At 43.3% G+C, this 27,036-nt stretch overlaps 1 protein-coding gene and 1 non-coding gene across 2 annotated transcripts; one reads left to right on the forward strand and one right to left on the reverse strand.

The window, feature by feature from the left end:
- Positions 1–204: 204 nt before the first annotated feature.
- Positions 205–24,402, reverse strand: RBM5 (RNA binding motif protein 5). Its single transcript, XM_069562316.1, has 25 exons — positions 24,196–24,402; positions 22,805–22,874; positions 20,594–20,759; positions 19,714–19,869; positions 15,918–15,987; positions 15,354–15,427; positions 12,803–12,886; positions 11,896–11,956; positions 11,337–11,402; positions 10,462–10,622; positions 9,913–10,010; positions 9,213–9,300; positions 8,973–9,050; positions 8,817–8,889; positions 7,858–7,943; positions 7,385–7,469; positions 7,088–7,179; positions 5,299–5,460; positions 4,563–4,712; positions 4,409–4,480; positions 3,444–3,623; positions 3,063–3,137; positions 1,924–2,021; positions 1,716–1,845; positions 205–848 (listed from the first exon to the last, which is right to left on the reverse strand). Exons 2-25 carry the CDS (start codon positions 22,819–22,821, stop codon positions 723–725), a joined length of 2,448 nt encoding a protein of 815 aa, XP_069418417.1. The 5' UTR covers positions 22,822–22,874; positions 24,196–24,402; the 3' UTR covers positions 205–722.
- A 1,612-nt stretch (positions 24,403–26,014) lies between these two features.
- On the forward strand, positions 26,015–26,117 carry LOC138424947 (U6 spliceosomal RNA). Its single transcript, XR_011251042.1, has one exon. It is a non-coding gene; the product is annotated as a U6 spliceosomal RNA (small nuclear RNA).
- Positions 26,118–27,036: the final 919 nt, after the last annotated feature.

A 27,036-nucleotide genomic window follows, 5' to 3' on the forward strand; every position in this document is an offset into this window, starting at 1 on the left:
TACCCTCATGTCTGGACGTACAGTCTGTAGAAAGTGAAGATGCACAAGTGCTCGGACTCACTCAGGCCTAAAGGGAGTAGAAGGAAGTGGAAAAAGCGGACTCAGTTATGATGGAATGTTCACGTACTTATTTTATCACAAGGCTTGACTGGCTCCAACATGCTCTGCTTACCTGGTCACCCAAGAATAAAGAGACACACACACTCATTTTTCAAGGTATTTCTTTTGTAAAGGAGCCAGATTTGGCAACTAGACTGAAAATCTTCCAAAATTCTGTACAAATGTGTAATATACAAATATACATAAGGCTTTTGCCGAGAAAAGACAGCACAACAAATGACAGAGGCGGCTTTGGTGTCACATACCACCCTAGGGCATCTCAGTACCCCCTAGAAATGCAAGGGGCTGATGGACCACAACATAGGCTACACATGTAAAACACACACTACATTACACTATGTACACCGAAGTAGAAAAGACCCACCATCCCCTTGGTCTGCTCTCAGGCCCTCTGGCAGGAAGGCAAGCCATTCACCAGATAACCCATACAAGGGGAACTCCTTTAAGTGGGAGAACCTTGCAGAATGAACTGGTTCACCCTGAAAACCATTAACAGCACAGGGCATGCCCTTAAGGAGAAAGGTGGTCAGAGTGAATTCAGGAGACGGAGCATTCCTTGTGCTCTTTGGAGCTCTTCGTTCTCTCTCTCTCATCCCCGTGTTTCACTCCATCTCAGTGAACCGGGCAAACATGGCCTTCCGGACAGCATCTTTGTAGGAATCTGCACCAGACAGTCCGTATGCGCTGCCTTTGGCGCCTAGGCCAGCTCCTTTTAGCCGGACTTGAGCCTGGGGGTAATGAAACTGTAGTCAGCAGCTGGCAGGTAGGGTGTGGACTGCTCCCCCTCCCCCACGTCTAGCCCACTACCTACTGAGCTGGACCACCCCGCCAGGAGACAGGAATTTTAAATGAAGACAGGGATTTCTACTTTGGAGACCTGGAGTAGGTTGAAGGACTGAGGGCATCAAATGGGTGAGGGAGAAAGGCAGACAGAAGCACGCCCTCCCCCAATTCCATGCCTGTTCAGCAAGCACTGTGCCTGCTAAAGGGCCCCAAAGCCTTGCACCAAAGCCCAGGGAAGGTCTGGTAATTTTAGGTACAGATCATGGCAGGACAGCTCAAAGTCAGCAGAACTCGCCTGCACAAATCAACAGCAAGTGTTTGTTCTAAGCTATGCTGCCAGGTCAGGGAGAGAGCAATCACTGGCAGTGCTCTTGTCTAGAAGGCCAGTGGTTGAAGGCCTCTGGTCCTGAGCTCTGACTGAATAAAGGATTTCTTATCATGGATCAAAGTCCTACTAAAGTGTAATTTGTTTTATACATAAGCAAAAATCACTTAGAAATTAAAGCACAGTACCTTTCTGAAAATCCGATCTAAGCTACTGAGTCAGTGTTAAGGTTTGTTTATATTGAAGGATGTAGAAAGATAAGCTCCTTAGAAGAAGGTAGGCTTTACCCAAAGAGACCCAAAAACCAGAAAAATCAAGCTGGGTGCCACACCTGTTCCTCCCAACTGACATCTTAAAAAGAGGGTGCAATATGAGACAGCTGCAGGGAATACAATTCCCACTGGGGCCCAGGCCCTCCGGGTGCTTCAACCTCATCCCAACTCTGGGACAAGCCTGCAGGCCGCTGAAGCCCAATCCCACTGCTTACCTCAATGGGGGCTGTGATGCCTTGACACTTTCTCCCCAAACCTGAGCCTTCCCGCCAACCCATGGCCTGCAGCATCTTGTTGCCAATGTTACTGTGGTCAATGCCATCTTTGGTGGGCTGCTCGTAATTCCTGCCAGTGGCAAACACACAGTTACTCAAAACAGCCAGAGCCCCGTCTCAGAAAGCGGAAAATGTGCACAACACATACACGGTGCCAGCATCAAACTGCTTCTTGCGCTTGGGTTCTGGAGGCTCTGGGATGCCATATTTCTCCCGTCTTTCCGCAGCGCGATCCCGGTATTTCATCTACGTGGGAGAACAGCTTGATTAGAGATACTCAGACTTCAATCAATCTGTTGCAGTTGCAAGCACCCACACTTCAGACTGTCACCTCAGGTGCTTCCTTCATCTGGAGCTTGGCCTTTCAGAGTGTCTGCAAATACCACATGCCCTGTTTCCCTGGCTGCACTTCGTCATATCCCAAACGGCAGGTTTGTAGAGATGATCTGTGTGTGGAACCTGGGGCAAAACTACGTTTCCAACAGCCAGTTTTATTTAACGAGTCACCTCTTGTCAAGCTCTTCAACCAGCCTGCTGGGTGTGGGCACAGAGTGTGGGCACTGCTGGGGGTGGGCACAGCCTGCCGAGGTCCTTGAGGAAGAGGAAGGCAAGCTGCTGTTCTTCCTCAGCATTTGGACAGGGCCACCTCCAGGAAGACAGAGCCAAGAGGTGGCTTCCTGAGACCTGCTCTACATTCCCTGGGGAGCTGGCACCATAGAACAGTAGGAAAAAATAGGAATGTAAAAAGCTTTAGCTATAGATACCTCAGAACCATCTTGGGGTGAGCAACTTCAAGTCACTTGCTTAAAGGTTCATCTCTAAGCCATAGGCCTCCATTGGTACTTAAACCCCTGGGTGGCTGGCTCTCAACCTGCTTCATCAACTACCAAGTGACGGCTCATTAGGGGCGCCACTGCTTCCTTCCAGACCACCTGCAATCATTCTGTCCTGCTGTTCCCTAGGCCTCATCTGAGCTCCCCTTACTGTCCACAAAGGCTTCCTCGGCCAGGCCCAACAAGTTTACTCTGTCCTTACTAAAACCCAGTGTACTTCACCAGTGGGTCTCTGGCACCCAGGACTTGTGAGTGGTCTCGAGCACCCTCATGAAAGGACACTGCAGAGCTCCCAGGGCACACGGCTTGGGTCCAGTCTACCTGAGCCATGACAGCCAGGCGACAGATATGTAACATACCCTACCCCGTCCCTGGGACCTGGGACAAGCGCTACGAGTAAAAGCCAAGGGCAGCTACCCCAAGACACTCGAGTGGCACAATGACCCCCATTCACCTCTCTCTCCCTCAGCTCCAAGGCTTCCAGCTCCTGCTCGCTCAGTCTGGATCGTCGGTAGATATCCATGTTTTGCTGTATGAGAGATTTAACAAACATTATTAGTATCTATTGTGCTCCATCCAAGTCAAAGTCCAATTCATTATAACAGGAAAGCCAGAGTTGGGTGTACCTGGAGCTGCCATGCTCCTTTCTACTCACAATCTGCAACAGACTATACTGAGGAGCTGCCTTCTAGGAACAGACTATACTAAAGAGCTGCCTTCTAAGAGGCAATCACTTAATGCAGGTATTTACTGAACCTTCACTACCATCAGGGCACCCACAGCGTCTCGTTGCCTCCCCTCCATGTCTCAGATCAGCTCAGAGAAGCATGGCCACCTTGTGGAGGTCTGAGAGCTGCTGGTGCCTGACCAGGGCGTCTTTGTTTGGGAACTGGCGTCGGCAGAGCAGGCAGGCCATCTTTTTCCAGTCGGCCAGCTTTTCTTCTTCACTCTCAAGTCTCTCCACCAGCTCTTCTTCGTTGTCACTGTCACCACTGTAAGCAGCAACCAGACCCCTCTAGAGACAGGAGGAAGGTGGGTCATTGGAAATGTGCAACAGAGAAACAGCAATGGCTAAAGTAACACCTAATCCAAGCTGTGAGAGAATGTCCATTATCCATATGTCACACATCAGTGAGTAGAGCAGCTCGGTCTTCCGCTGCTGGGCCTGACAGCCTCCCACCACCAGCCCTCTTGGGAACCAAGAAGACTTCCTGGATGACTTTTCTCAAACTACTGACCATGTCTGAAAACCTCAAATACAACAGATCAGAGTAATGACCCACTCAGGTAAGTATCTAGCACGTAAAATACGCTTTTTTGGTCTTAATTTTCTCTTTCCAGACTGTTAAAAAACTATTTGCAAATGCAATAAAACTCAACTGAGCTCCGGAATCTGGGCTTTATTCTCTGTTCCATCTCACTTGCTCTCACACAGAGAAAACAAAGCCCTGAACATAGATTCTGTGTATATAAGCTGCTTCAAATACCCACTGACAGGGACACATCCGTTTTAAGCAGGAATGAGATTAGCCAGATGCTTAGCTCAGATGGTAAAGCATCTGCCTGCAATGCAGGAGTCCCAGGTTTGATCCCCGTGTCATGAAGATCCCCTGGAGAAGGTACTGGCAACCTACTCCAGTATTCTTGCCTGGAGAATTCCACGGACAGACCATGTGGTTGCAAACAGTTGGACATGACTGAGTGACTAACACTTTCACATTAGCCAAGATGCAGATCAAAGTGAGACACAAGGCACAGACACAGCCTTTAAACACTGGTTTAAAGCTGGTACTTCCTTACTTTGAGGGGGTTCTCCTCATCTCCATTTCGCACCAATTCGGGGATGAGCTGTTGCCTTTCTGCTAAGGCTCCCTGGGAAACACAGAACAAGTCATAAGCCTCAAGTTTTACCTAAGCTGCCCTTATGAAGTAAGGCCATCCTTGTTACTGTTACCTTCTTCTCAAAGAGAGCAAAGCCAGCATCTGCAGCAGCAGATTCTCTCCTTTCTTCTTCCCTCAAAGAATTAACAGGTTGAAAGCTGTTTTTAAAATTTTCTTTCTGCTTGTTTAAACTCTTAGCCCAGCGTTCCATGTCTTTGGCAATCTACAGTCAAACAACAATCACAGAGATTTAGGTAGAGGAACTTAGCAAACAGTCTCCTATGCCAAGACAACAAGCCATTATTGTAACAAACTGTAACAAAACCCCTTTTGCCCTTATCTTTTATGAGATACTACATATTACCAAAGTCATTAATGAATATTGTTCCAAAGTCTGTGAGTCTCTCAGGCAACTGACAGATAACAAAGACTACTACTAAAAAACTGCACAATGCTCTAGGAACTTACGGCTTCCCTGGTGGCTCACATGGTAAAGAAATCTGCCTGCAATGCAGGAGACCCAGGTTTGATCCCTGGGTGGGGAAGATCCCCTGGAGAAGGGAATGACTATCCACTCTAGTAATCTTGGCCTGAGAATTCCACAGACAGAGAAGCCTGGCAGGCTATGGTCCATGCGGTTACATGACTGAGAGACTAACTAGACTATGAGCTTAATGTAAATAAGATGTATGACCTAGTCTTTAAGAATCCAAATAAAGCTAAATGCCACAGCCCCACCCTACCCCTTGATAAAAAAAAAAAAAAAGAGAGAGAGAAAAATGGGCCTGCTGGTTGGGTCATGATCTTACCTGCTGGGCTGTTTTGCTCTTGGGTTTCTCCTTCTTCTCCTTCCCCTCTTTTGCAGGAGGCAGGCCTGTCTGCTGGTGGGAATTAGACTCCGCAGCCAGCATGTAAGTCTCCTTCTCTCCATCCCAGTACAGATACTGCTGGGTTAAGGAATTGTAGTAATACTAGAATAAAAGACACAATTCATGCAGACTTTCTCCTGGGTCAAACCACTAACCTAAAGGAGTATTTTCACTCCTTTACATCTGCATTATTTTGTCAAAAAAATTAAACATAAAAACATAAAGCATGTTGCAGACCAGTAATATTTCCTGGGCAGAAAGGAGGTGCTATAAACCTTGGTATAGGTGAGGATGGTGAACCAGCTGGCCAAGAGGTGTGAAACTTCTTGGGTGAGTAGAATGTGGTTTCAGAGTCTCGAGTTTCCATTAATTAATCCCTGGGCCTGGAGGGTACCCAAAGAGCAATAAGCCTGACTCCTTTCCACAGACAGACCATTTACACAAACCAGGTGGCCAAAGCAAGTGGTTCAGGAGGAGCTTTTTCTCACACGTCCTCCATGACAATCAGTTAACATCTCATTGCTAGGTTCAATCATACAGAACCCTGCCTGTTCTGTTTGGACGCCCGGGCAACCAAACATGGTTGTAAAAACCAGCTTGGGAACCTGGAAGGAGGTGACAGGTGAAGGAACCTGATCTGAAGTGTGTGGGGAGAACCACAACAGAGAATGGGTGGCAGCTCTCTCTCCTCTTCTCTATTGTCCAATTGCTTACTCTACCTGCTCAACAGGGGCTCAGGAGAGGCTGCCTTTTGTATCTTTTTCAGAGGAGGCAGTGCACGTCAGACACAGGAGCCACAACTTTTATGGCCACCAAGAAGAATGGCCTGGGAAATGGCCAGACTCCACAAGAAGAGCAGTGGAAGCAACATGTACAGGCCCAGCCCGCTTGGCAAGTCCCACACAGCGTCACACCTGACTCTCAGAAACCACAAGCTCTCAATGCCAAATTCCTGTTAAAAGCACTTATTTTTACTATTCTATATATACACACAGCTTCTGGTCATAAACAGTTGCTTATTTATGGAGTGTTAATGTTGCCTTTCCTATTTAAAAAGTTCTATACACTGCCAAAAATAAAATATCACTCCACAGATCTGCTGATTTCTACTCTCAAAAATACTAAGTAAAAAAAGAGCTGTACACAAAAGGTCACATATTATTTGATTCCATTTATACAAAATGTCTAGAACAGGCAAACCCAGAGAGACAGAAAGCAGTGGTTGCTGGGGTGGGAAGGAATTAGGAAGTAACTGCTGAATATATAGGGTATAGGGTTTCTTTTCAGGTTGATGAAAATGTTCATCAACATTAGATGATGGGTGCCCAACACTGTGACTACACTAAAAAAACTACTGAACTGAACACGCTAAATGGCTGAAATGTGAATTTTCTCTCAGGTGAAAAAAATCACAATTTAAAATTTGTATATAGGTGTCTACATGAAGATTAACAGTCACTTGAAAATTTTAACGTGACAAAATAATCCATGGTAATAGGAGAAAGAACAGTGCTTGGGGCAGGGGAGGTGGGACTGACCAACAAGAGGCACCAGAGAATGTTTAGTGTGCTAGGAATGTTTTTGCTCTTATCGTGGTGCTGGTAAATGAACAAACGTATATATATGTAAACAAACATTCAAAGAACTGCAAGAACTGCACGTGTGAGTTTCATGAATTTTTCAGTAAGTACATTACACCTCAAAACGTCTGTTTTACCCCTTAAATTACCTGTGAGTTGGGGTCATAGTACAGCCCTGTTGTTGGATCATAGTAATATCCTGAAGATTCATCATACTGATACGTGGATGTGTCAGGCACTGCTGCAAAAACAAAACCCAGCACACAGTCATTCCAGGGAAAAGACTGGCTTTACTTCCAATTTTAAGCCACTGAGATGCAGAAGGTCGTCTTCTCTCATATCCCCACGTGTCCCGCTGATACCCACAAAGGGAGAGGAGCGCTTATTAAACAAAATCAACAACTAGGACCTTCCAACTGTCAACAGCCCCATGAGGTTTGGCTTACCATATTTGGTACCAGGAACTACACCAGTAGGGGAAGCGGCTGGGGCCTGTGTACTTGTGCTAGTGCTAGGCTGTGCTTCCTCAGTCTGGAAAGAACAGCAGCTTCAATATAGTTTCAACTGTAAAGCCTCTCAAGAGAACTAAATCACTGCAATCATCCAGCAGGAAGGGCCCCCTGACAGACCCACTGTAGCAATGGTCTAGGGCAATCCTTGAGCAAAACACATGCTGACAACTGTCTTCCTAAAGGTCAAGCCGAAGCATGCACAGTATAAATAGACCCTATGTGGAATCTTGCATTTAAAATACAGACACAAAATTATTTCAGTACATAATATGATTAGACAGAAAGAAGTAAAGTTGGAATGTGTATGTATCAGTCAATCCTGGCTTACACAGTGAGAAAAGGTAGTACTTGTACAGCAACAGTTTCCCCAACAATCACCAGTTCTATATCTAAGATGACAGGATTACCGGAGAGCCGGGTGGGTTGGAGGTCTGATTATACAGCTGGGGACTCTGGGATACAACAGCCGCTGAGGTCGTGGTCACCGCTGTGCCTGATGATAAACACCGGAGTTACAACAGCCAAGGCACTGAACTTTACACCAAACATCCTCACCCGGAATGCCCAATCTAGAGTCCGTCTTTGTATATGTCAGTTCTTAACCACCTAATTCCCAGTAAGTACTCTTTAACCTATGATATTCTCATTTATATAATCCTACTAGAATGTGATACACAAAGTCAGACATTCTGTATGATGGCTAAGAAGGGGAAAAAGGTTTCCACATCTGCTCTGGGGTTGAAAATAGACTTAATTGTCACACCTTTGTAACACTGGAACAAAAACTAGAGCAATAGCTTTTAAGAGTGACCCTTCTAATTGATGTCTGGACAAGAAACTGCTCAACTGAACTTACATGGGCACCCACAATTCCGAACAGCACAGAGAGGGAAAATACTGAATTCAATTCAAGAATGAACACTCATGATGGCATAGTCTCTAAGAGCTTTGTATCAGCTCCTGATATGCACAAGTGTTAGTCGCTCAGTCCTGTCCGACTTTTGTGACACCATGGACTCGAGACCACCAGGCTCCTCTGTCCGTGGAATTCTCCAGGCAAGAATGCTGGAGTTGAGAAGCCATTCCCTTCTCCAGGGAATCTTCCTGACGCAGGGATCAAATCCATGTCTTCTGCATTGCAGGTGGCTTCTTACCATCTGAGCCACCAGGGAAGCCCACTGCACAAGCAATGCCAATATCGCCCCAGAAGCTTAGGTACATGGTGACATCCCTGAAAGTGCCCAATCCCCCGTTTTACAGGGAAATGGCTCTCCTAGATTTATTTGGATCTAATGAGAACATCTAGCTCTATGTCCTCAACTGTATTTGCTTAAACAGGAGATAAAAAGAATATGAAATCTATTACCTGATGCAGATGATGCATCGGATTCTAATCCTCCAGCTTGTTGCTGATAAAACTGTTGGTAATCCTGTGAGTACTGAAGAAGAGTCCACCATTAAAGCTGCCATTCTTGGACATACTCTGGAGACCAGAAGTCAGATAATGGTCCAGTCTACCCACCTGAGCATACTGGGCATAGCCATCTTGGCCTGGCTGCAGGTAACTGTAGTCCACACTGCCTCCTTCACCACTCTGAGACTACAATGTCAAAAGAAGAGGAAACACAGACAGACTTAGTGCACACTGAGGTCTTCAAATGTCCTTGCAGAGCTTCTAAGGCAAGCACAATCACAGAGCTGACTTCTATGAATCTGGGCACCACCACCACACTACCTGGAGCAAAAAGATCCTTCCCTTTACCTGGGTGGATGACCACTGAGCAGCAGCAATGGCTGTACTAGCCACGGAGAAGGCGCTGACCCTGTTACCATCTGGTAGGACCAAGTCTCTGAAACCACAAAAATCCAACCATGTGACTTTATACCACTATGCTTCCCTATCACTTAACCCCACGCTACCCAGAAAACAGTAATCCACTCCAGACTTTACAGGAAGGTCTCCAATGCCAGCAACACCACATTTCAGAGTGAGGAAGGGTTTCCAAAGGCAAAGCCCTTAGTGGGCATGTGTCCCTGTAGTATAGCTGCTTTCTTTTGTACTCTTCTATTTAATAAGGTGTCTACTTGATGGGCAATGATACTAGAAATGGGAAATTTACATCACTAGAATGAAGCTCTACATACATGAAGCTGTATTAGCATGCTGTTGTGGAAGGAAAGAATTATTTCCAGATGGGTTTGCACCATTCTGAAGCAGTTTGCATAGCACATATTCTCAACCCATCTACCAAGTCTGTTTTGTCCTGCTCTCAAGCTTTCTGGCAATTGGTATTGAGGATAGGAGGGAATAAGTGCTAAGAAGACAAGTGCATCCTTCCCAGCCAATTAGGAAGGATTCCATCGCAGTACAGAGAACATAGGCTTCGAGTGCAGTTAGCAGCGCATTCTCGGACAAGCATGCAGATGCAGCGGTTTGAAGTAAGGGCAATGAAGCCACTCACTTTCTGGCACTTTTTGCAAAATCAACCCCAATAGTTTTGCCATCAATTTTCAAAGGAGGATGGAGACTCTGTAGTATCTGCAGCAGCTGAGAAGCATCCTGCAGGAGAATGTGAAGAAAAACAATTTTGTGATTTTTGTCATGCAACTGAAAATATCTACCACCTATCCTAGTCAAAGAAATTAAAAAAAAAAAAAGGCAATTCATTATTATCTGTGGATATGAAATCATGAGAAATTTTAAAAAGCCCTCTTTCAAGGTATCTAGTATTATTAAAGGAGCCAGTGCTAGGTCAATCTAAAAGCATGAAAAAAGACTAAACTGTGGCTCAGACTTCAGTTCAGCCAGTTATCTACAGGTATACCAATGGTATTTTCACCACTTACTAAAGCCATCGGCCTATAATTTAGCACTGCAATAACTATCATTACTTAAGTCTTGAACTTTGGGCTCCAAGAACATTAGACGTAGGTAGCATCACAACTGGATGAACTACATTTGCCTCTTATCTCAGTTTCTTTTAAAAGGAAAGATTCAATGAACATCTCACCATTGCAGAAGACAGCTGCACAAACGCGAAGCCTCTGTTCTGCTGGGTCTGTTTGTCTTTTATGAGGCGAATGTTATTGACAGCTAAGGACGCGTAGGGAGACAGTGCTGTCATGATGGAATCCACCACAGTGTGTGGAGCTATGTTTCGAAGTATGATTGCTGCAGGTGAACGAGACAAATGACAGAGACATGCATTTCTACCACCAATGCCTTTCAAAGCAGATTCAAGTACAAACAAACCCATTTTGGGAGGTTTCCAGTATATCTGACCCTTGAATGCAGGGGGATGAGGGGGTGCTGACCCCACTCCCGCCACGCAATAGAACATCTGTGTATAACTTTACAGCCAGCCCTCTCTACTGGTAGTTCCACATCCCCAGACTCAGCCAGTAATTAGTGTAGTACTGTGTGTGCTCGGTCGCTTCAGTAGTATCTAACTCTCTGCAGCCCCATGGACTGTAGCCCACCAGGCTCCTCAGTCCATGGGGATTCTCCAGGCAAGAATACTGCAGTGGGTTACCATGCCCTCCTCCAGCGGACCTTCCCAACCCAAGGACTGAACCCAGGACTCCCACACTGCAGGTGGATTCTTTATTGTTTGAGCCACCAGGGAAGCCCAGTGTAGTACTGTAGCATTCATTAAAAAAAAGAAAGAAAATCAGCATAGATGCACATGGTTCAAACCCATTGTTGTTTAAGGGTCAACTGCATATATCTTTCACTTTGACATTGAAAAGAAATCCAAAAATCAGTCTTTAACGAGACAATCTGAAGCCATTGACTGCTCCTCATTAAAAAAGAGCAGGAGAACAAAAAACATCCAACGGAGATCAGTTTCCAACATAACAGCCAAAAGACTGCATTTGCACTTACTATCACAATAGTAATCAACAGACTGAACTGATTCTGTGGTTCCAGGGGGCACTTCCTGTTCAGAGTCTACAAGAAAGGAAAGAAAAGAGGAAGAATCAGTAATTGAAGACAAACAACAAACCAACATAAATACATTCAAATACCAAAGTTTTAAGTCAACGTAGCTGTTATTTTTTCTTTTTTAACCATTTGTGGCTACAGTAAAACCTCATTAATTTTGACATGAATTTTAAATGTGGAATGCAAAAACTAGGCCACTGGAGGACTTCAGAGGACTTCATCTCTGTAAAGTAAGGCAGATACAGAATGCAAAGTAGGAAAGCTGACTTAATTTTGAAAAATAAAAGAACTCTTTGTATTCTTGCACTCAACAGCAGGATCTACTAAATCTAAGGAAGGAGGTTTAAAGAAAATAACTACATAACCTAAGGTAGAAGGTTTAAGGAAAATATATACGTTATTGCTTAAATACCCCAGGCTGTACTTTTCCTTAGGTTCACAGACAACCCAATTAGTCAAGTTTCGATACATATTCGCAAACAGCCAAATCTGGGCTTACCAAACTTGTCTGCTCCACATCGGAAGCATTTTAGTCTTTTCCTGAAATTGTTAAGGCAGCACTGGAAAATAAAAAGTTTTGTCTGTTATTCTATCTCATGGTAGGCCAGGTTTACTAGTAACAATGTGGGTTAGAGCAAGAGGGTCACAGGCAAGTCCCAGTGAGGAGCAATAAAAGCAGAAGGTGATCCTACGCATTGAAGACAAAGGAGCATTAACCTAAAAATTTCACTATATGAATGACCCCTAGAAAAATACATTCTGATGTATTTTGAAGTAGATTTCCATTTTTCTCAAGCTGGGGAAAAGTTTCAGTTCACCCCCAAACCTTGCAGCAAGCCACTGGCAAAGTTCTCCCTTATGTCAGAAAAGCACTATATACTATGTATCACTCTATATACACAAATACAATGTGAATGAAATTCTGTCTAGAGCCCTGCTGGACATGTGACACCAAGTACTCTCAAAATGCCAATAGCAACACCTACTTTGTGACTTTGGTGACACTTGCCCACTTAGGGTTTTGCCCATGGATACCATTTCTTACTCGTAACAGACCTTATATAACTCCCTTATATAACGCGAGCAGGGCCACAAAGGGTTTCATTAACAAAGAGACTGCCAAAAGATGAGAGCGCTAGAATTAAGAAACCATAAAGTAAAACAAACTTAAAATCTTAATTGAAACACTGGGCTTAGAATCTGGTTCTTAAAATCTCTCATGTTTGAGGGAGTCTGTCCTCTAATACCTACTCAGGAGGACCCAAGAAAGTCACAAAGTATGAAAATCACCTCCTGATAAAAGCTGGTAATCATGTATTTTACTAATTTTCTTGTTTGGATAGTCAAACAAATAGAAAACAAAAAACTCCAAGAGTTTGGTTTGTCTGGGAAGAACACGTGCTTACCTTGTTACAAAGCCAATCTTCAAACTTAGGTCTGGGATTGCTATAATGCATTGCAATATGCTTTCCTTGAATCACCAGCTTTTTCTGTAAAAAAAAAAGAAGTAATTAGTTATTCCCATTGTGAGGAACATGTGTCCATTTTCCCAGGGCAGAGCACACTTCGGAAAAATCAGTGCTCTGGAATTAAATGGACAACATACGGGGAGGACCAACCACCGCCACCTATACTCTGCCCATCCAATCCTTCAGATAGGCAGTAAGAGAATGGGATGCGGAGTAAAGGTAAACGGAGTCAGGGAGTGCTGAGGAAGCTGACACACGCTATAAACGCTGACATGCACCAGGCCGTGTCTCCAGCAGAGACAGAAGTCCTAACATTCAGCATTGACAGGCTGCCTGAGAGTTGACAATCTAGTTCAAAGAGCAGAAGACACAACTCTCCCAGTTCTGAGGTTGTCTCCTACATTAGCCCTTAGCATGGTGTCCTTGGGCTTCGCTTCACTGTTCCCCCAGTCCCACATCCTTATGCAAAGTGAAAGCCTTTACATTTCCCCTTCACCCAAATTCCTGCTTCAGGATGTGTCCTTTGGGGACAATGAGAGGGAAACCCATTTTTAAAGGGAAGCTGGTGACAATTTTCTCAGGAGACACTAGTCTGAATGCCATCGATTCTAAAAACAGCTAAATGAGGTTTCTTCCTGCCAAGTGCAACCACGTGATGTCCTGAGTGACAGATGTGTTTTTCACTGAAATAAGATGGTACTCTCTTCAAGATGAGTAACCAGGAGGCCAATGAAGTTTCTTCAGGGGGTTAGGAAAAGTGTCTAAGTGTTCATATACCACCTCATCCTTCTAGTCAACTGTGTGACTACAAGGGATTTTATTTTCAAAGGTGAAAATTCCGAGCTGAAACAGTTTACCAAGAGCACACCCAGCATCTGCCCCCAAAGAGCCTTCATTTTAACAGGAACACCTTTTGTTTTTTTTTCTGGGGGGAGGGAAAGGGAGCGGGGTGTTCTGACACCGTCAGAAGGGATTTAAGTAGGAGGTTAGATATCCAAACTTTTTAAAGGAGTCTAACCCCTCCAAACATACATACTGTTGAGTAATTTGGTTCTTGCAAATCCTGGAAGAGTTAAGACATGCTGTGAATGTTGTCTCTGCAATATCTAAAGGCAAGACTGCATGTCTGGCCAAGAGGGAAAGAGCTGAAGGTCATCCACTCACTGTGTTGTATAGAAGCAAAAATAAAGAAGCTGGGAGATAAGTCAACAGATCATCCCACTAAGAGGGATGTGCTGGTTTGGGGCGATTCCAAACTACCACTGAGTCCCTAATCCTACTGGCCTTTCATTTCTGGAGTGAATTTGAACTGTAATGAAATAGTTACACATTAACACAGCTTTGTATACATTAAAATTGTGCCGCTTTTAAGTGTCTTTCAGGTTTCAATTTCCCAGGAGTTTTAAACTCCCAAGTCATTTTGATACATCCACTATATTAATAAGATGCTTTAAAAAGATGCTGTCATGTAAAAGCAAGCAGGTTCACATGAAGCTTGTGTATGTCCTGAATTTTACTAGGATGGTGTCCATGGTATGAAATGAATTAAGATCTACCATTATAAGATCAGGTTGTCACCTCTGGGTTAAGGATGTGAGAGGCTTAAAAATCTAACAAGTCAATCAAAATGATATCCTCATTAGTGAGTCTCACTATTAAGATTCCAAAGAATATAACTCTTATTTACGAGTGACAAATCATAAAATACTACAGAGAAGCAACATAATGAGTTAAGCAAACTTCCCAGAATGCACTTGTTTAAGGCATTCAATACTGTGCTTTGGAGTTCTGGCAAAAAATGTTACTTATGTGCCAAGCACCGAACATTATCTTGATGAACTGTAGAATGATTCAGTTAATGCCACATCAAAGAAATCATCAAAGATTTGCTTTGAACAGACTGTAAGAGGCATTCTCAGGGAGATTAGAATGTTAATGCCACTCTAACTAGATTAGACAGCAGCAGGACACCAGCTCTTAGGCTAATCTCATCAGACTTACTGTTCATAAATTCTACTAGATCTTTAAATAGTTCTTGAAGACCCATATGAGCAGTTATGCCTCTAGGAGGCTTGAGGTCTCCAACTTGAAATACTTACTTACAAAATTCCTACAGCAGACTTCGATTATATTCTCTTCATTGTCAAATTGAGAGCTGGATAATCTAAGATGACTCTCAAAGGACATAATAAACAGGAATATAATCAGGGGAGGAAAGGGGGAATATTCAAGATGTTCTGACAACTACCAGACAAATATTCAGTGGTTAACAAGGCCATGTCAGGTAGCCATGTTTAAAGGCAGAGCAAATTCTGCAGTGTAATGTGTGGTACTGTGTTTATTCCAGTAACATCAATTTTAATATATACAAAGCCTTTTTTTTTTTAAAGTCACTCCTTTGGAACAAACCACTCCTTCAACCTTTTTTTTTAAATTGTACAGACTTGTTCCATTTTCATGAATATCTAGACTTGGTGAGTGAAGCAACCTGATTGGCTTCCATCCAGCTGGTAGCATCTTGCAAGTGATAAAACTCCACGAAGGCGAAACCACGGCTTACACCTAGAGACAGCATTCAGATATAGACGGGATACTCGTGTTAGTCAGTTCCTTTATAACAGGTGAATCTCTCTCCCACTGCTTCAACACTGCGTGACAAAGCCAATTGGGAAGCAGCTTTACAAATGTGACTTGACTTGGGGATCTTCTTGATACTTTGCCATGGCAAGGAACCAAGCCGCCTGAACTAAATGCCATTCGATTTGATTCCACGCTTAAAAAGTAACCATGCAACTGATTACAAACAGTCAAACAAGGAGTTTATACATCACTACTTACCGAAGGGAAAAAAAAGCCCCTAAAAACAAAGTTTTTAAAAAGGTCCTCAGGTGCTTTCTAACATCGGTTTCAAAGAGTCACATTCCTTAGCCATGGCAAACCTTTCATTCTGAATTCATGTGCTTGAAGACTGGGGAATATCAGGATGTTCTTTAGGGACTGAGGTGGGAATGGGGAAGAGAACCAGAACAGCAGGAACTAAGCAAGCTCTCACCTGTTTTCCTTTTCATCAGCCTCACGTCCGCAGGCTGAGGGCCTTCAAAGGATTCCATCATTTCTCGAATCTGCACAGGGTTTTACACATTTACTGTTAAAGCTTTAGCCACAAACCATTCCACACTAACGAGAGTTCAAAGACTAGGGATTACATCAACTTAAGCTTATATTACTTAAGCTTAATTGGCCAAGCTTTTAAACTTCTATCATCAAAATGCAATTAGTCTAAAAATAGAACAAAAGAAGGGATGCTTCTCATAGAAACTGATGTACTATAATAGCTCTGAAAGCCTTCTTTACCTGCTGATGGGGGACTTCCTCAAGTACAGCTACTTTATGTTGTGAGACACAGCCTTGCTTGTGGTGTGCTGACCCTCAAGCCTCCACCCGTCCCCTTAGGCTAATCTTGTCCTTTGTTCTAAAGGACCAGGGAGAAAAGAAAAAGATTTAAAAGAGGCAGATGATATATCATCATACTCTGAAGTAGAGTCTCTGAAGGAGACTAAGAAATCAATAGCCCCAAAACAAGGAACTCCCTTAAGAGAAACCTTTATTGCACAATGTCTTAAAGAAATGGTTTCCTTACATTAAAAAAAACAAACAAAAACCTTGTAATATTCTTAGGCTCCTAGTAAATCAAAGTGAACATGAATTGGGCCTTAAGAAAGACTTCTGGCTGCTAAACTTATTACCAATTTCAAATCAAACCTTCACTGCAAAAGGCAAAATACATTAAAAAAGACATCAGTCTCTCCAGCAATCATACTAGGCAGCAATACTCTCTGGAAAAACACCAGGGACAAATTTTTGAGAGACTCTTAGTGGCTTCCCCATTTCATTATTACGTGCAAAGGTTGCAGGATTATATAAAATCAGTCCTCATTATTTGGGGTAGATTTGCCTACTAATTAAAATTCATTATACTCCAAATGAATACCACTTGCGCTTTCAAGGTCATTTGCAAACATGTGCAGAATAGTAAAAAATTTGAGTTGCCTGATGGACATGTTCCTGGCAGAGTATGCTATGCTTTGTATCAGCTTTCATAGTGAAAACAGATGTCCTTCTCCTAGTCTATTTACTGGCAGGTATTTCACATTTTTGTACTTTTTGTTGGCGATTTCACTGTTTAAAATGGCTCTCCAGGTGTAGTGCTGAAGTGCTGTCTAGTGTCCAATGCTAATGAATCAAAGTATATATTAAATAAGGCACATTTAAATAGAAATATACATGAAATAAGGCTATATATCGATCTGTTTGTGAAAATGCTGTGACCAGAGGCTTACAGGAATCTAAGTTTGTATTTCCCCTAAGAGCATGAGTCAATACTCCTAGTGGCTTTGGAGATTACCACAAATAGGGAATAGAAGTGTTAACATCAAGCCAGACCCAATCACCTGACTCAAGTTCATGCTTGGCAACATAGTTACCGAAAACTTAGTTACCAGAGTAACTAAAGACTAACTATGAATATAGTGATACAGTAACACACATAGTAACAAAATTAAATAAATATAGTTACTATAGGAGTTCATATGTCAGTGAGGGGATTACAAAGGACAAATAATGATGAAAGTGATAAACTGAAGTTCATTCAAGAGAACACTATAATTTTTAAATGCTTTTAAAGGTCCCAATATGAGGAGGCGTCCCTCATAGCTCAGTTGGTAAAGAATCTGCCTGCAATGCAGGAGACCCAGGTTCAATTCCTGGGTCAAGAAGATCCTCTGGAGAAGCAAATGGCAACCCACACCAGTATTCTCGCCTGGAGAATCCCATGGACAGAGGAGCCTGGGAGCCTCCATGGGATCGTAAGAGTCAGACACAACTTGGCAACTAAACCACCACCAAAGAGCCCAATAAGCAAATTTCCCACAAATATTGCACAAATTTGGGGAATCTCAGAAAGCCTACTTGGAAAAAACCTGCCTTCTTATGGTAAGCACTTCTAGTTCCCCGAGAAGCCTGAAATAAACAAGAATTACAATCTTGTTTCATTACCAGAAGGTAGGGCCCCCAGGGTCAGCTAGGGCATGGCTCTCCCCATTGCCACCCACTTCTGAAGGCTTCAAGGGCCACAGGCTTAACAGACTCAAGGGAACAACGTGATCAACAAGTAAACTTTCCTCAACTGACTCCTGCAGGATTTCTTTTATCCCCTATTCTACATGCCTATGGCTACTGCTACCTGAGCTCAGCTCTGCCTTCCTTTTAGCCTCTACCACTCCCTGACTCTACCATTCAAACCTGCACAGCTTTTGTTACCAGGCAAAAATTTCAGCAGCTTTTTTTTATACTTAGCTAGGATTTCAAAGATTCCAGCGGTGGCCCCCAAATACGCTTTTCTCCTGCCAAACATCTCTGATTTCAGTCAAATCAAGCTAGTTAGGGCCAGCAGTGGCCCCCGAATACACTTTTCTCCTGCCAAACATCTTTGATTTCAGTCAAATCAAGCTGGTTAGGGCCAGTCCATGCCTTATCCTCAGTTCTCCCCTATCCCTCAAGAATGAGCTCAACTAACAGTTCCCTGGAGCTCTTCCTTACCCTCCACCAGTAACAAAGCTCCCTTAAGAAGCGTCAAGTTACTATTCCACAGAACTACTTTCAACAAGACCTCTTCCAACACATCCCTTTCTACTCTGCATTGCCTTCATTATCTGTTGACTTCAGCGTTTATGAGGGAGGATCCATGGTTCTGCAGTTTAACAGTACACAGTGGAACAAGTGTGTTTTGGAACACAAATAAATACCCACTATTAACTCAAACATCCCATCTCACGTTTTTTGTCACTTCCAGTGTTTCAAAAGACCAAGGCTGTGTGAACTCAATATAGCTCTAAAATTCATAGTCAGACTATTACCTTGAATACCCCAAGACAATAGATACTGGCATAATGCTATGATTTATATGGTTTATAAAATATATTTCAAAACATCACATTCATTTTACAGACATTGGCTGGGCAGCCTCCTGAATTCAAGGGTTGGGGATATACATAAGAAATTCTGCCTGGGGACGTCCCCGGTGGCCCAATGGTTAAGAATCCACCTTCCAATTCAGGGGACGTGGGTTCGATCCCTGGCCTGGGAACTAAGATCCCATATGCTGCAAAGCAGCTAAGCCTGCGTCCACAACTAGACAGGTTAAGACTCTGTGCTTCCAACCCAGGGGGCACAGGCTCCATCCCTGGTTGGGGAACTAAGATCCCAAATGCCCACAAAGCACAGCAAAAAAAGGGGGGGGCATGGGGGCATATTGGTAGAACAATGAACATGTTCAAAGTCGCCTGCAGCAGAAGCCAGGTGGTGGATGGGGCTGGAAGGAATGGTGAAGGCCAGAGATACCAATGGAAACCAGGCAGTGCCCAGTACACCAAAGCCATAGTTGGCCAGTCTTAGAAGGGGGAAGCCAGGCTTGTCAAAAGGCTTTCCAGAGGTTTCAAATGGATAATACAATTTCCAACAAATCAAAGGATGCTGAATCATTAAAATGTTCTTATGGATATAATCTCAGTGAATAAGTGACCAATTCAACAAAAGTGTACTGACTACCTTCTAGGAGTTATTATTGAAAGAATAAAAACTGTTCCCTGTGGTTCTGAAAACTGTATATTGATTCAAAGTCTAAATACAAAGATTATCTATGAGCTAAGTTGACAGAACGTCACCCTAATTATAGAAAGGTACTTCACTAGATATTAGTTTGAGCTAAAAAGAACACAAGAAAATAACGGTAGAAGCTCAGAGTCTGTTGCGCCTACTGATGGCTCATTAGAACAGTTGGTCCCCCTTACATCGCTCTCCGTGATGGTGATGGGAAGGCCGCGAAGCATGATGGTCTTGCTCTCCCTCTCGTCACTGATGTCATGCCTATAGTCATGTTCACCATAGTCACCATCAGAATGGTAGCCATCTTCGGATCGGTCACTGTTCCTTCTTTCACGTTCTCTCTGATTTACAATGAACAAAATTGTAATTCAAATCACACTGGGCTTTTTATACCCTTTGATCCACTCCCTCCACTCCTAATAATTCATCTTTAGGAACAGAGATAATACACAAACTCCACGATGATGTTCACCATAGCGTCTTCTAAAATAGCAAAAAACAAAAACCCCCAAACCTGGCAACAATCATTTAACTTCAGGAAGAATGGTTTAACAACTCACCAAACAGTATGTCAACACACAAACAGTATTACTTATTAAAATAAGATGATTCTATGCATAAAAAAGAAAAAAAAAGTGCCAAATTATATGGGTAGCACATTACTTCTAAACAAAGTTGATGCATATGGAAAGAAATGTGAAAAAAAGCTACGCTACAATATTAAACTACAATTGTCAGAAACTATCTGAGGCCAAGGGATGGTATATAATTATGCCCCAATTGCCTCATCTTTAAAATGGGTACAGTAACTACATTACATGGTTGTAGTGAGATTTGAATGAGTTCATCTTAGCCATGTGCTCAAGAGTGCCTGGTGAGCCCTATGTAAACCCTGGCCAAGAATTCTGACTACACGTCTCCGTCTGTCTTTGAGAATTATAGCTGACTAAACAGATTTCAGAACACTAAAGTGTTTGAATCAAACACTCCTCCTGAGAGATTCTCACACTTGGTATACTTATTTCATAATTCTAACAACTCCATAAATAGTTGCTGGTCACTCACCTCTGGACTGTCATAGTCTCGGTAGTCGTCATATCTATCACCCCTCCGATCATCACTAGATCTTTTGTAATCTGAGTCCCTCCGCCTGCTTCTGGATTCACGCTCATCACGGTCATCCCTGTCTATGATGGAACCGTATCTTCCACTGCGCTCCGTTCTACTCACTCTGCCAGGGAAGAAAATTTTCCTTTATTCTTAAATAAATCACATTTTGTCCTTGTAGAAAACATGGTTGAAAAAAATTTCAATCCACATTTTGGTTTATAAGGTATCCAAATAGTTCAATGCATCCCTTAAAATTTATCACCAAATAACAACTTACAATTGAGACAGGTTGTCTGTCCATGTTTATCCTGCATTTCCCCAAGCCTGTGATCTACACATCACTCCTTTCATCCCTGATTTCAGATCTTACTGATCAATTTAAATAGGAAGAATGCAATTACAGTTGTTCCTGTCAGGCACTGTTTCCAGGACCCAATGCAGATACCAAAATCCATGGATGCTCAAGTTGCACAGTAAGCCCTCTGGTATATCCAGTCCTGCATCTACAGATTCAACCAACCACAGATCATGTAGTACTGTATTTATTGAAGAAAATCTGCCTGTAAGTGGACCTGCACAATTCAAATCTGTGTTGTTTAAGGGTCAATGTATTCTCATTTCATTCAGTTTCAAAAGAAAACATTTCCTGACTCATCCACTCTGAAGGGTATTCTCACTACTGAGAAATGGACCACTAAACTGGATGAGTTAGTTTTTCTTTTTTTCCCTGTTAGGCAGTTAACCAAGTTCAATTGTTATAATAAATAGCATCATCAGAGAACATTATTTCCTATAACATCTGATTTATTTTTGATTACTAGGCAGCACTGGGCTTTATAGGAAAATCTAATAACAAAAGGCTTAAACTCATTGGACCACAGATACAAAAAGTTCTTTTTTAAAAAATTAATTTATTTTAATTGGAGACTAATTACTTTACAATATTGTATTGGCTTTGCCATACATTGACATGAATCAGCCATGTGTACATGTGTTCCCCATCCTGAACCCCCTTCCCACCTCCCTCCCCATCCCATCCCTCAGGGTCATCCCAGTGCACCAGCCCTGAGCACCCTGTCTCATGCATCGAACCTGGACTGGCGATCTGTTCCACGTATGATAATATACACGTTTCAATGCTGTTCTCTCAAATCATCCCACCCTCACCTTCTCCCACAGAGTCCAAAACACTGTTCTATACATCTGTGTCTCTTTACAAACAGTTCTTGGATAAATTGTTTACCAGATTCATAAAACTCTGTGTAAGGACAAAATAAAGGGAAGGCCTTTTAGGGCATCATTTAGAGTATACAAATTTAATAAAAAGAAGTGAATGATAACAAATAGTCCAGGGCAGTTTTACAATGTAAAGTATGTGAATGAGAGACCTTAAAACGGTAAATGTTTATTTGGAACCAAACAATGACATCATGTAACATGAACATTTCCCGAGTCCCAATGGGCCATCAGTTTGATCTATCACTGGGACTGGATTCAATATTAAGGAGGCAGCTGGCTGAATAAGCAGAAGTTGTGTGTTTAAATCAAATGGTTTGAGTGGGAGACTCCACAGATGACACAGGAGCCAAATGCTCTCATCTTAATTCTCTGTTAATTCTTCAGCAGTTTTTCTTTCTTCTTTTTTAATGTAACTCATGGTCCAAAGCTTCTCAGCTCTATAATCTGGATCATCTTGTCATGGAGGGGATAATAATGAGAACTGGCCTTCACTGACTGCCTTCTACAGCCAGGTACTGTGCAAAGTGACAGGACAATTTCCTACTTTCTGCCAGAGGCTGTTAATCACACCAGGAACCTTCATGATCTCCTACTCCACCAAGTCCTTCTTGCTGAATTCTTTCTTACCCTTCAGGCTTCACCTTAAGAGAATACTTTTCCAGGAAGCTTTCCTGGCTATTCCCAAGAAAACACAGGTTCCTAACTGTTCTAACAGGCCCCTCAACTTCTTTTACCACAGGACAGTTCACACAGTATTTTCACTATCTCATTAAACCATGTGCTTATACGAGCAAGTATCATGAAAGTGCTCACAGAATGCATGACACAAAACACAGACTCAAATATTAGTATGGTAAACAATTTCCAACAAATAGCTCAGTCCCCATTGAAATGTTGAGATCAAAGGCATGTACAGTAATAACTTACCGTTTGTCTGAACCCATTGTTCTAATGAAGATCTAGGACACTGCTCCAAAAGGTTCAAATTTGCTTTTTTCTAGAAGACAAGAGAGATCCGTTGCTGCAAATCTGGGAGATCACCAAAGTCCTGTTTCATAGCTGGGACACCACTGAGACTGGAATTTCTTCAAACCATTAACAGTGATGATCTAAGGTTGAGGGGTGGGGACCGACTGTCAACATTAAAATCAAACGATGGTTTTGGTAACAATAAGCATAGCAGGAAGGCGAGCCGAGTTAAAAATATTAGATTCCATATTCAAACACAAACCCATAAAAGGACGCAAGCAGAAGATGCCTTCCCTGCTCCCACTGTAGGATTACAAAGCAAAAAGGGCACAGCTGCAATCAGCTTCCTGTGTTCTGAATCAAAGCAACTCCAATGGGGTAGTTGGGCCTTAAAACATTAACCAAAGTGTCTTTATTAATTCAAGAAGCAAAACAAAATTCAAAAATTACTCATGAAAAATTTAAAACCTTTCAGAAAGCCGATGCTGGGCTAACTGAAAATCGACTCCGTTTAACTGAACGGCAGATCCAAGGCTATATCAAGCAAGAGTAAACCTCCGTACGACTTAATTCCCAGGTAACAATAATCACCACAGGTCCCTGAGGCAGCCAACCTGGCCCCGCTGCGCACTGACGATGGTAAAACATCACACAGCTAGACGGCCTTCGATGCTTGCGAGGTCTGACAAACTAGTTACAGCCGTCCCTGGCGCCTGTTCTAGGCAGGCGCTGAACGAACATGTGAATTAATACAGGGAACAGAACCATCAGGGAGGAACAAGGGCCTGGGCAGAATCCCTGCTGCAGCCCCTCAACGCCTGGGCACTGCCCAGACCCACCTCCGTGGGGAGTCGCGGGTGAGATGGCGGCGCCACAGACTGCGCGACCGACTCAGGCGTCCAAGCTTTCTCTTCCTGCTTGCACTTAGGCCTCCCGACCCCCAAGAGGTTCCCAGCCCCAGATCACCCTTCACCGAACAGCTTTCCGGAGAGAGTTGATTCAGGCGAACCTGCGGAGCTATGGCGGCTAGACTGTCAGGGCGCCCCTGAGAAGTATCTGAGGGACAGACGACGACTCCTTGCTCAACTTGGCCTGGGAGTTGGAGACACGTCCCGGGTGGGGCACACTCACAGCTCCAAGAGAAGAGGGCCTCGGGCTGGCCGGGAGAACGCTCTCTGAAAGCTGACAGCGCTGGTGGCGAGGAGGGGCGCGGCCCTCCAATGCCTCGGGTAGCCCTTCGAGATCCCGCTAGGGCTGAACGGCCGCAGCTTGCGGCTGACAGGGAGGCTCTACAGGGCCTGCCACAGCAGAAAGAACCGCCAGTCATTACGGGCGGCCGCCGCACTTACCCCCAGGAAGGACGGAAGTAGCAGCAGTAGCAGTTTATGCCAAGGAATTCCAACAGGGTACGGCCGCTTCACAAAATGGCGCCTCCGCCGACGGCCGTCTCCTACCCACAGTACCTCGCGCCTATCCCCTTCCCCCACCACACGTTGCCTAAGGAGGCGGCCAATCCGCGAAAGTGTCTGGCTGCACGAGGGCTGCTGGGAACTGTGGTCGCTAGGGCAGCACGTCACTTAACTACAGCCTGTGTCAATTTCCTACGTATTTCCCTTTCTTCAAAGCCTCGGCCTTGTCTGCCTTTTCCAGATCCGGATTAGATCTCTTATCTTTATTAAGCATAGCAATTATTTGCCTTTGCTACATGGGCCTTAGTACAGTTTGTTTTTACCGACGCGATGTAAACCATCACATTTAATCTTACTTTAGAAGGAACGAAGGTTGATCACCTTTTGCATTATTGAATGCTAGATTTTATTATTAGGCTGCATGCTTCACAAATATCTATTTCCATCTTCATAACCTTTTGGGATGACTATTAAACCCATTTTGCAAGTAAGAAAATTGACGTTTCTGGTAATGAAGAGGTTTCTTGAAGGCAGTCTTCAGAATATTATCTTATTGGTAATCTTTAGTCTAAGGCAAGGACACGGGAAAGTTACTTTCCAGGGTTAATAGAACAGTTGAAGGGCACCATCAACTCAATAGACACGACTCTGAGCAGGACATAGTGAAGGCCCGGGAGGCCTGGCATGCTGCAGTCCAGACGACTGAGCAACTGAACAACAATTTCATAGTTACTAATTGGCTGTCTGTGTATGCTGTGTTCAGTCACGTTCAGTCAACCCCAAGGACTGTAGCCTGCTAGGCTCCTCTGTCCATGGGATTTTCCAGACAATACTGGGGTAGGTTGCCATCTCTTCCTTCAGGGTAACTTCCAGACCCAGGGATCAAACCCATGCCTACCTGTGTCTCCTGCATTGCAGGTAGATTCTTTACCGCTGAGCCACTGGGAAGACATCTCAAAATTAACATGCCTGGGAGTCATCCATGACTTTTTTTCCCTTGCACTCAATCTGTCAGCAAATTTCTGTTGGCTCTACCTTTAAAGAGCTGCCTCAAATGCTGGTCTCCTAGTCAAAACCATTATCACTGTCCTTGTTTTAGAAACAGTAGGTCACACTAAAAGGTCACACTATGGGTTCCACACTATAGTGGCAGAACTGGGATTTGAATTAGTAAATTGGTTTGAGTCCATGCCTTCATCCACTAGAATGTAAACTCCAGAAGGGTGAGGACTTCTGTTTAGTTTTATATCCCCCAGTGCCTCTGCTGCTGCCAGGCACACGGTATACACTGATAAATATTCGTTGAGTGAACAAATGAATCCACTACCAAAATTAAAAGTGCAACATTTGCAGCAGAAGCAGCAGAGATGCTTCAGCAATTCGAGAGATATTTGGACTCTGACTCATCAGTCAAATGGTGGTATACCTATGTATCCAATTGACATAACTTGCCCACTGGCATTCTTTATAGATACAGTTTAAGGGAACTGACTTTTAAGGTCACATATACAAATTGAAAAACTAGACCATAACAATGCAGAGGAAGGTATTAATTATGGAAAACCAAACTTATACTCTTCTCTTTTTGGGTAAGAAGAAATCTTTCAAGAATAAGTAGAAGGATGGCAAAAGAGATTTCAAACCAGAAGCTTCAGATATACTAGGAAATCTTTTCCCCAGAAAAACATGTTTTAACTAAGGCTTATCCTTCAAGGACATTAAGTGACTGACACTGGAAACTCTTTGGATAATTAAAAACATGCCTCACTTTGGCAGCACATATACTAAAATTGGGACGATAAAGATTAGCATGGCCCTTGTACAAGGATGACACACAAATCTGTGAAGCGTTCCATATTTAAAAGAAGAAAAAAACCCAAAACATCCCATGAGAATAGACAGAAAGGTAGAAATCACTGCATTTCAGAATGGATAACTTTTCTCTCCCTCTTCTCCTGGCTCTATCTTCCTATCTATCTACCTCCCTACCTGCTTCCCTATCTATTATCTACCTTTTGTTCCAGCTGCCATAACAAAATGCTGCAGAATGGTTAAGTTGTAAACAACAGAAAATTTTTTTCTTACAGTTGTAGAGGTTGGGAAGTCCAGGATCAAGGTTCCAGCATGTTTGGGTGAGAGCCCTCTTCTAGGCTGCAAAATTCTTGTATCTTCACATGGTGACTTCTGTGGAATTTCTTTTGTAAGTGCACTAATCCCATTACGAAAGCTGATACCTCCACCTTCATGACCTAATTACTTCCCAAAGTCTTCACCTAGCAATACTATCACCTTTGGTGTTAGGTGATACTGGTGGTGGTGGGGAACACAAGCATTCAGACCATAGTACTGCCTACACACATAGACTTTTCTACATTTTCATAAGTATGTATGTATCTATATGTAGCATCCAACAGGATGACATCAAGTTAGAAGGAAAACTTAGTCTGACTAGTTCAGGAAAAGCTTGGACCAGCTTCCAAAAAGTGTTTTGACCTACTCAATGAAGGTTGGACAGGGAGTAATGAGACATATCACAGATGCACTCGTGACTATCAGTTAGACCAGAAGGGCTCTTGGAGTACATCTGTCTAGGGCTGAAAGATTCAAATGGCCCTTCTTCTAAAATGCTGCCCTAGTGGTAGCAAGGCCCAGAACTAGGGGCTCTTGATCCTGAAGCCAATGTACTCCTGTTTGTCTTCCTTTTCGAAGGGGTCAAAAGATTAAGAGAAAGGGGTTATTCTTGGACACAGCATAGCAAACTATTTAAATTCACATTTACTG

The sequence above is a fragment of the Ovis canadensis genome, chromosome 19, assembly GCF_042477335.2.
Source record: "Ovis canadensis isolate MfBH-ARS-UI-01 breed Bighorn chromosome 19, ARS-UI_OviCan_v2, whole genome shotgun sequence".
Lineage (NCBI taxonomy): Eukaryota > Metazoa > Chordata > Mammalia > Artiodactyla > Bovidae > Ovis > Ovis canadensis.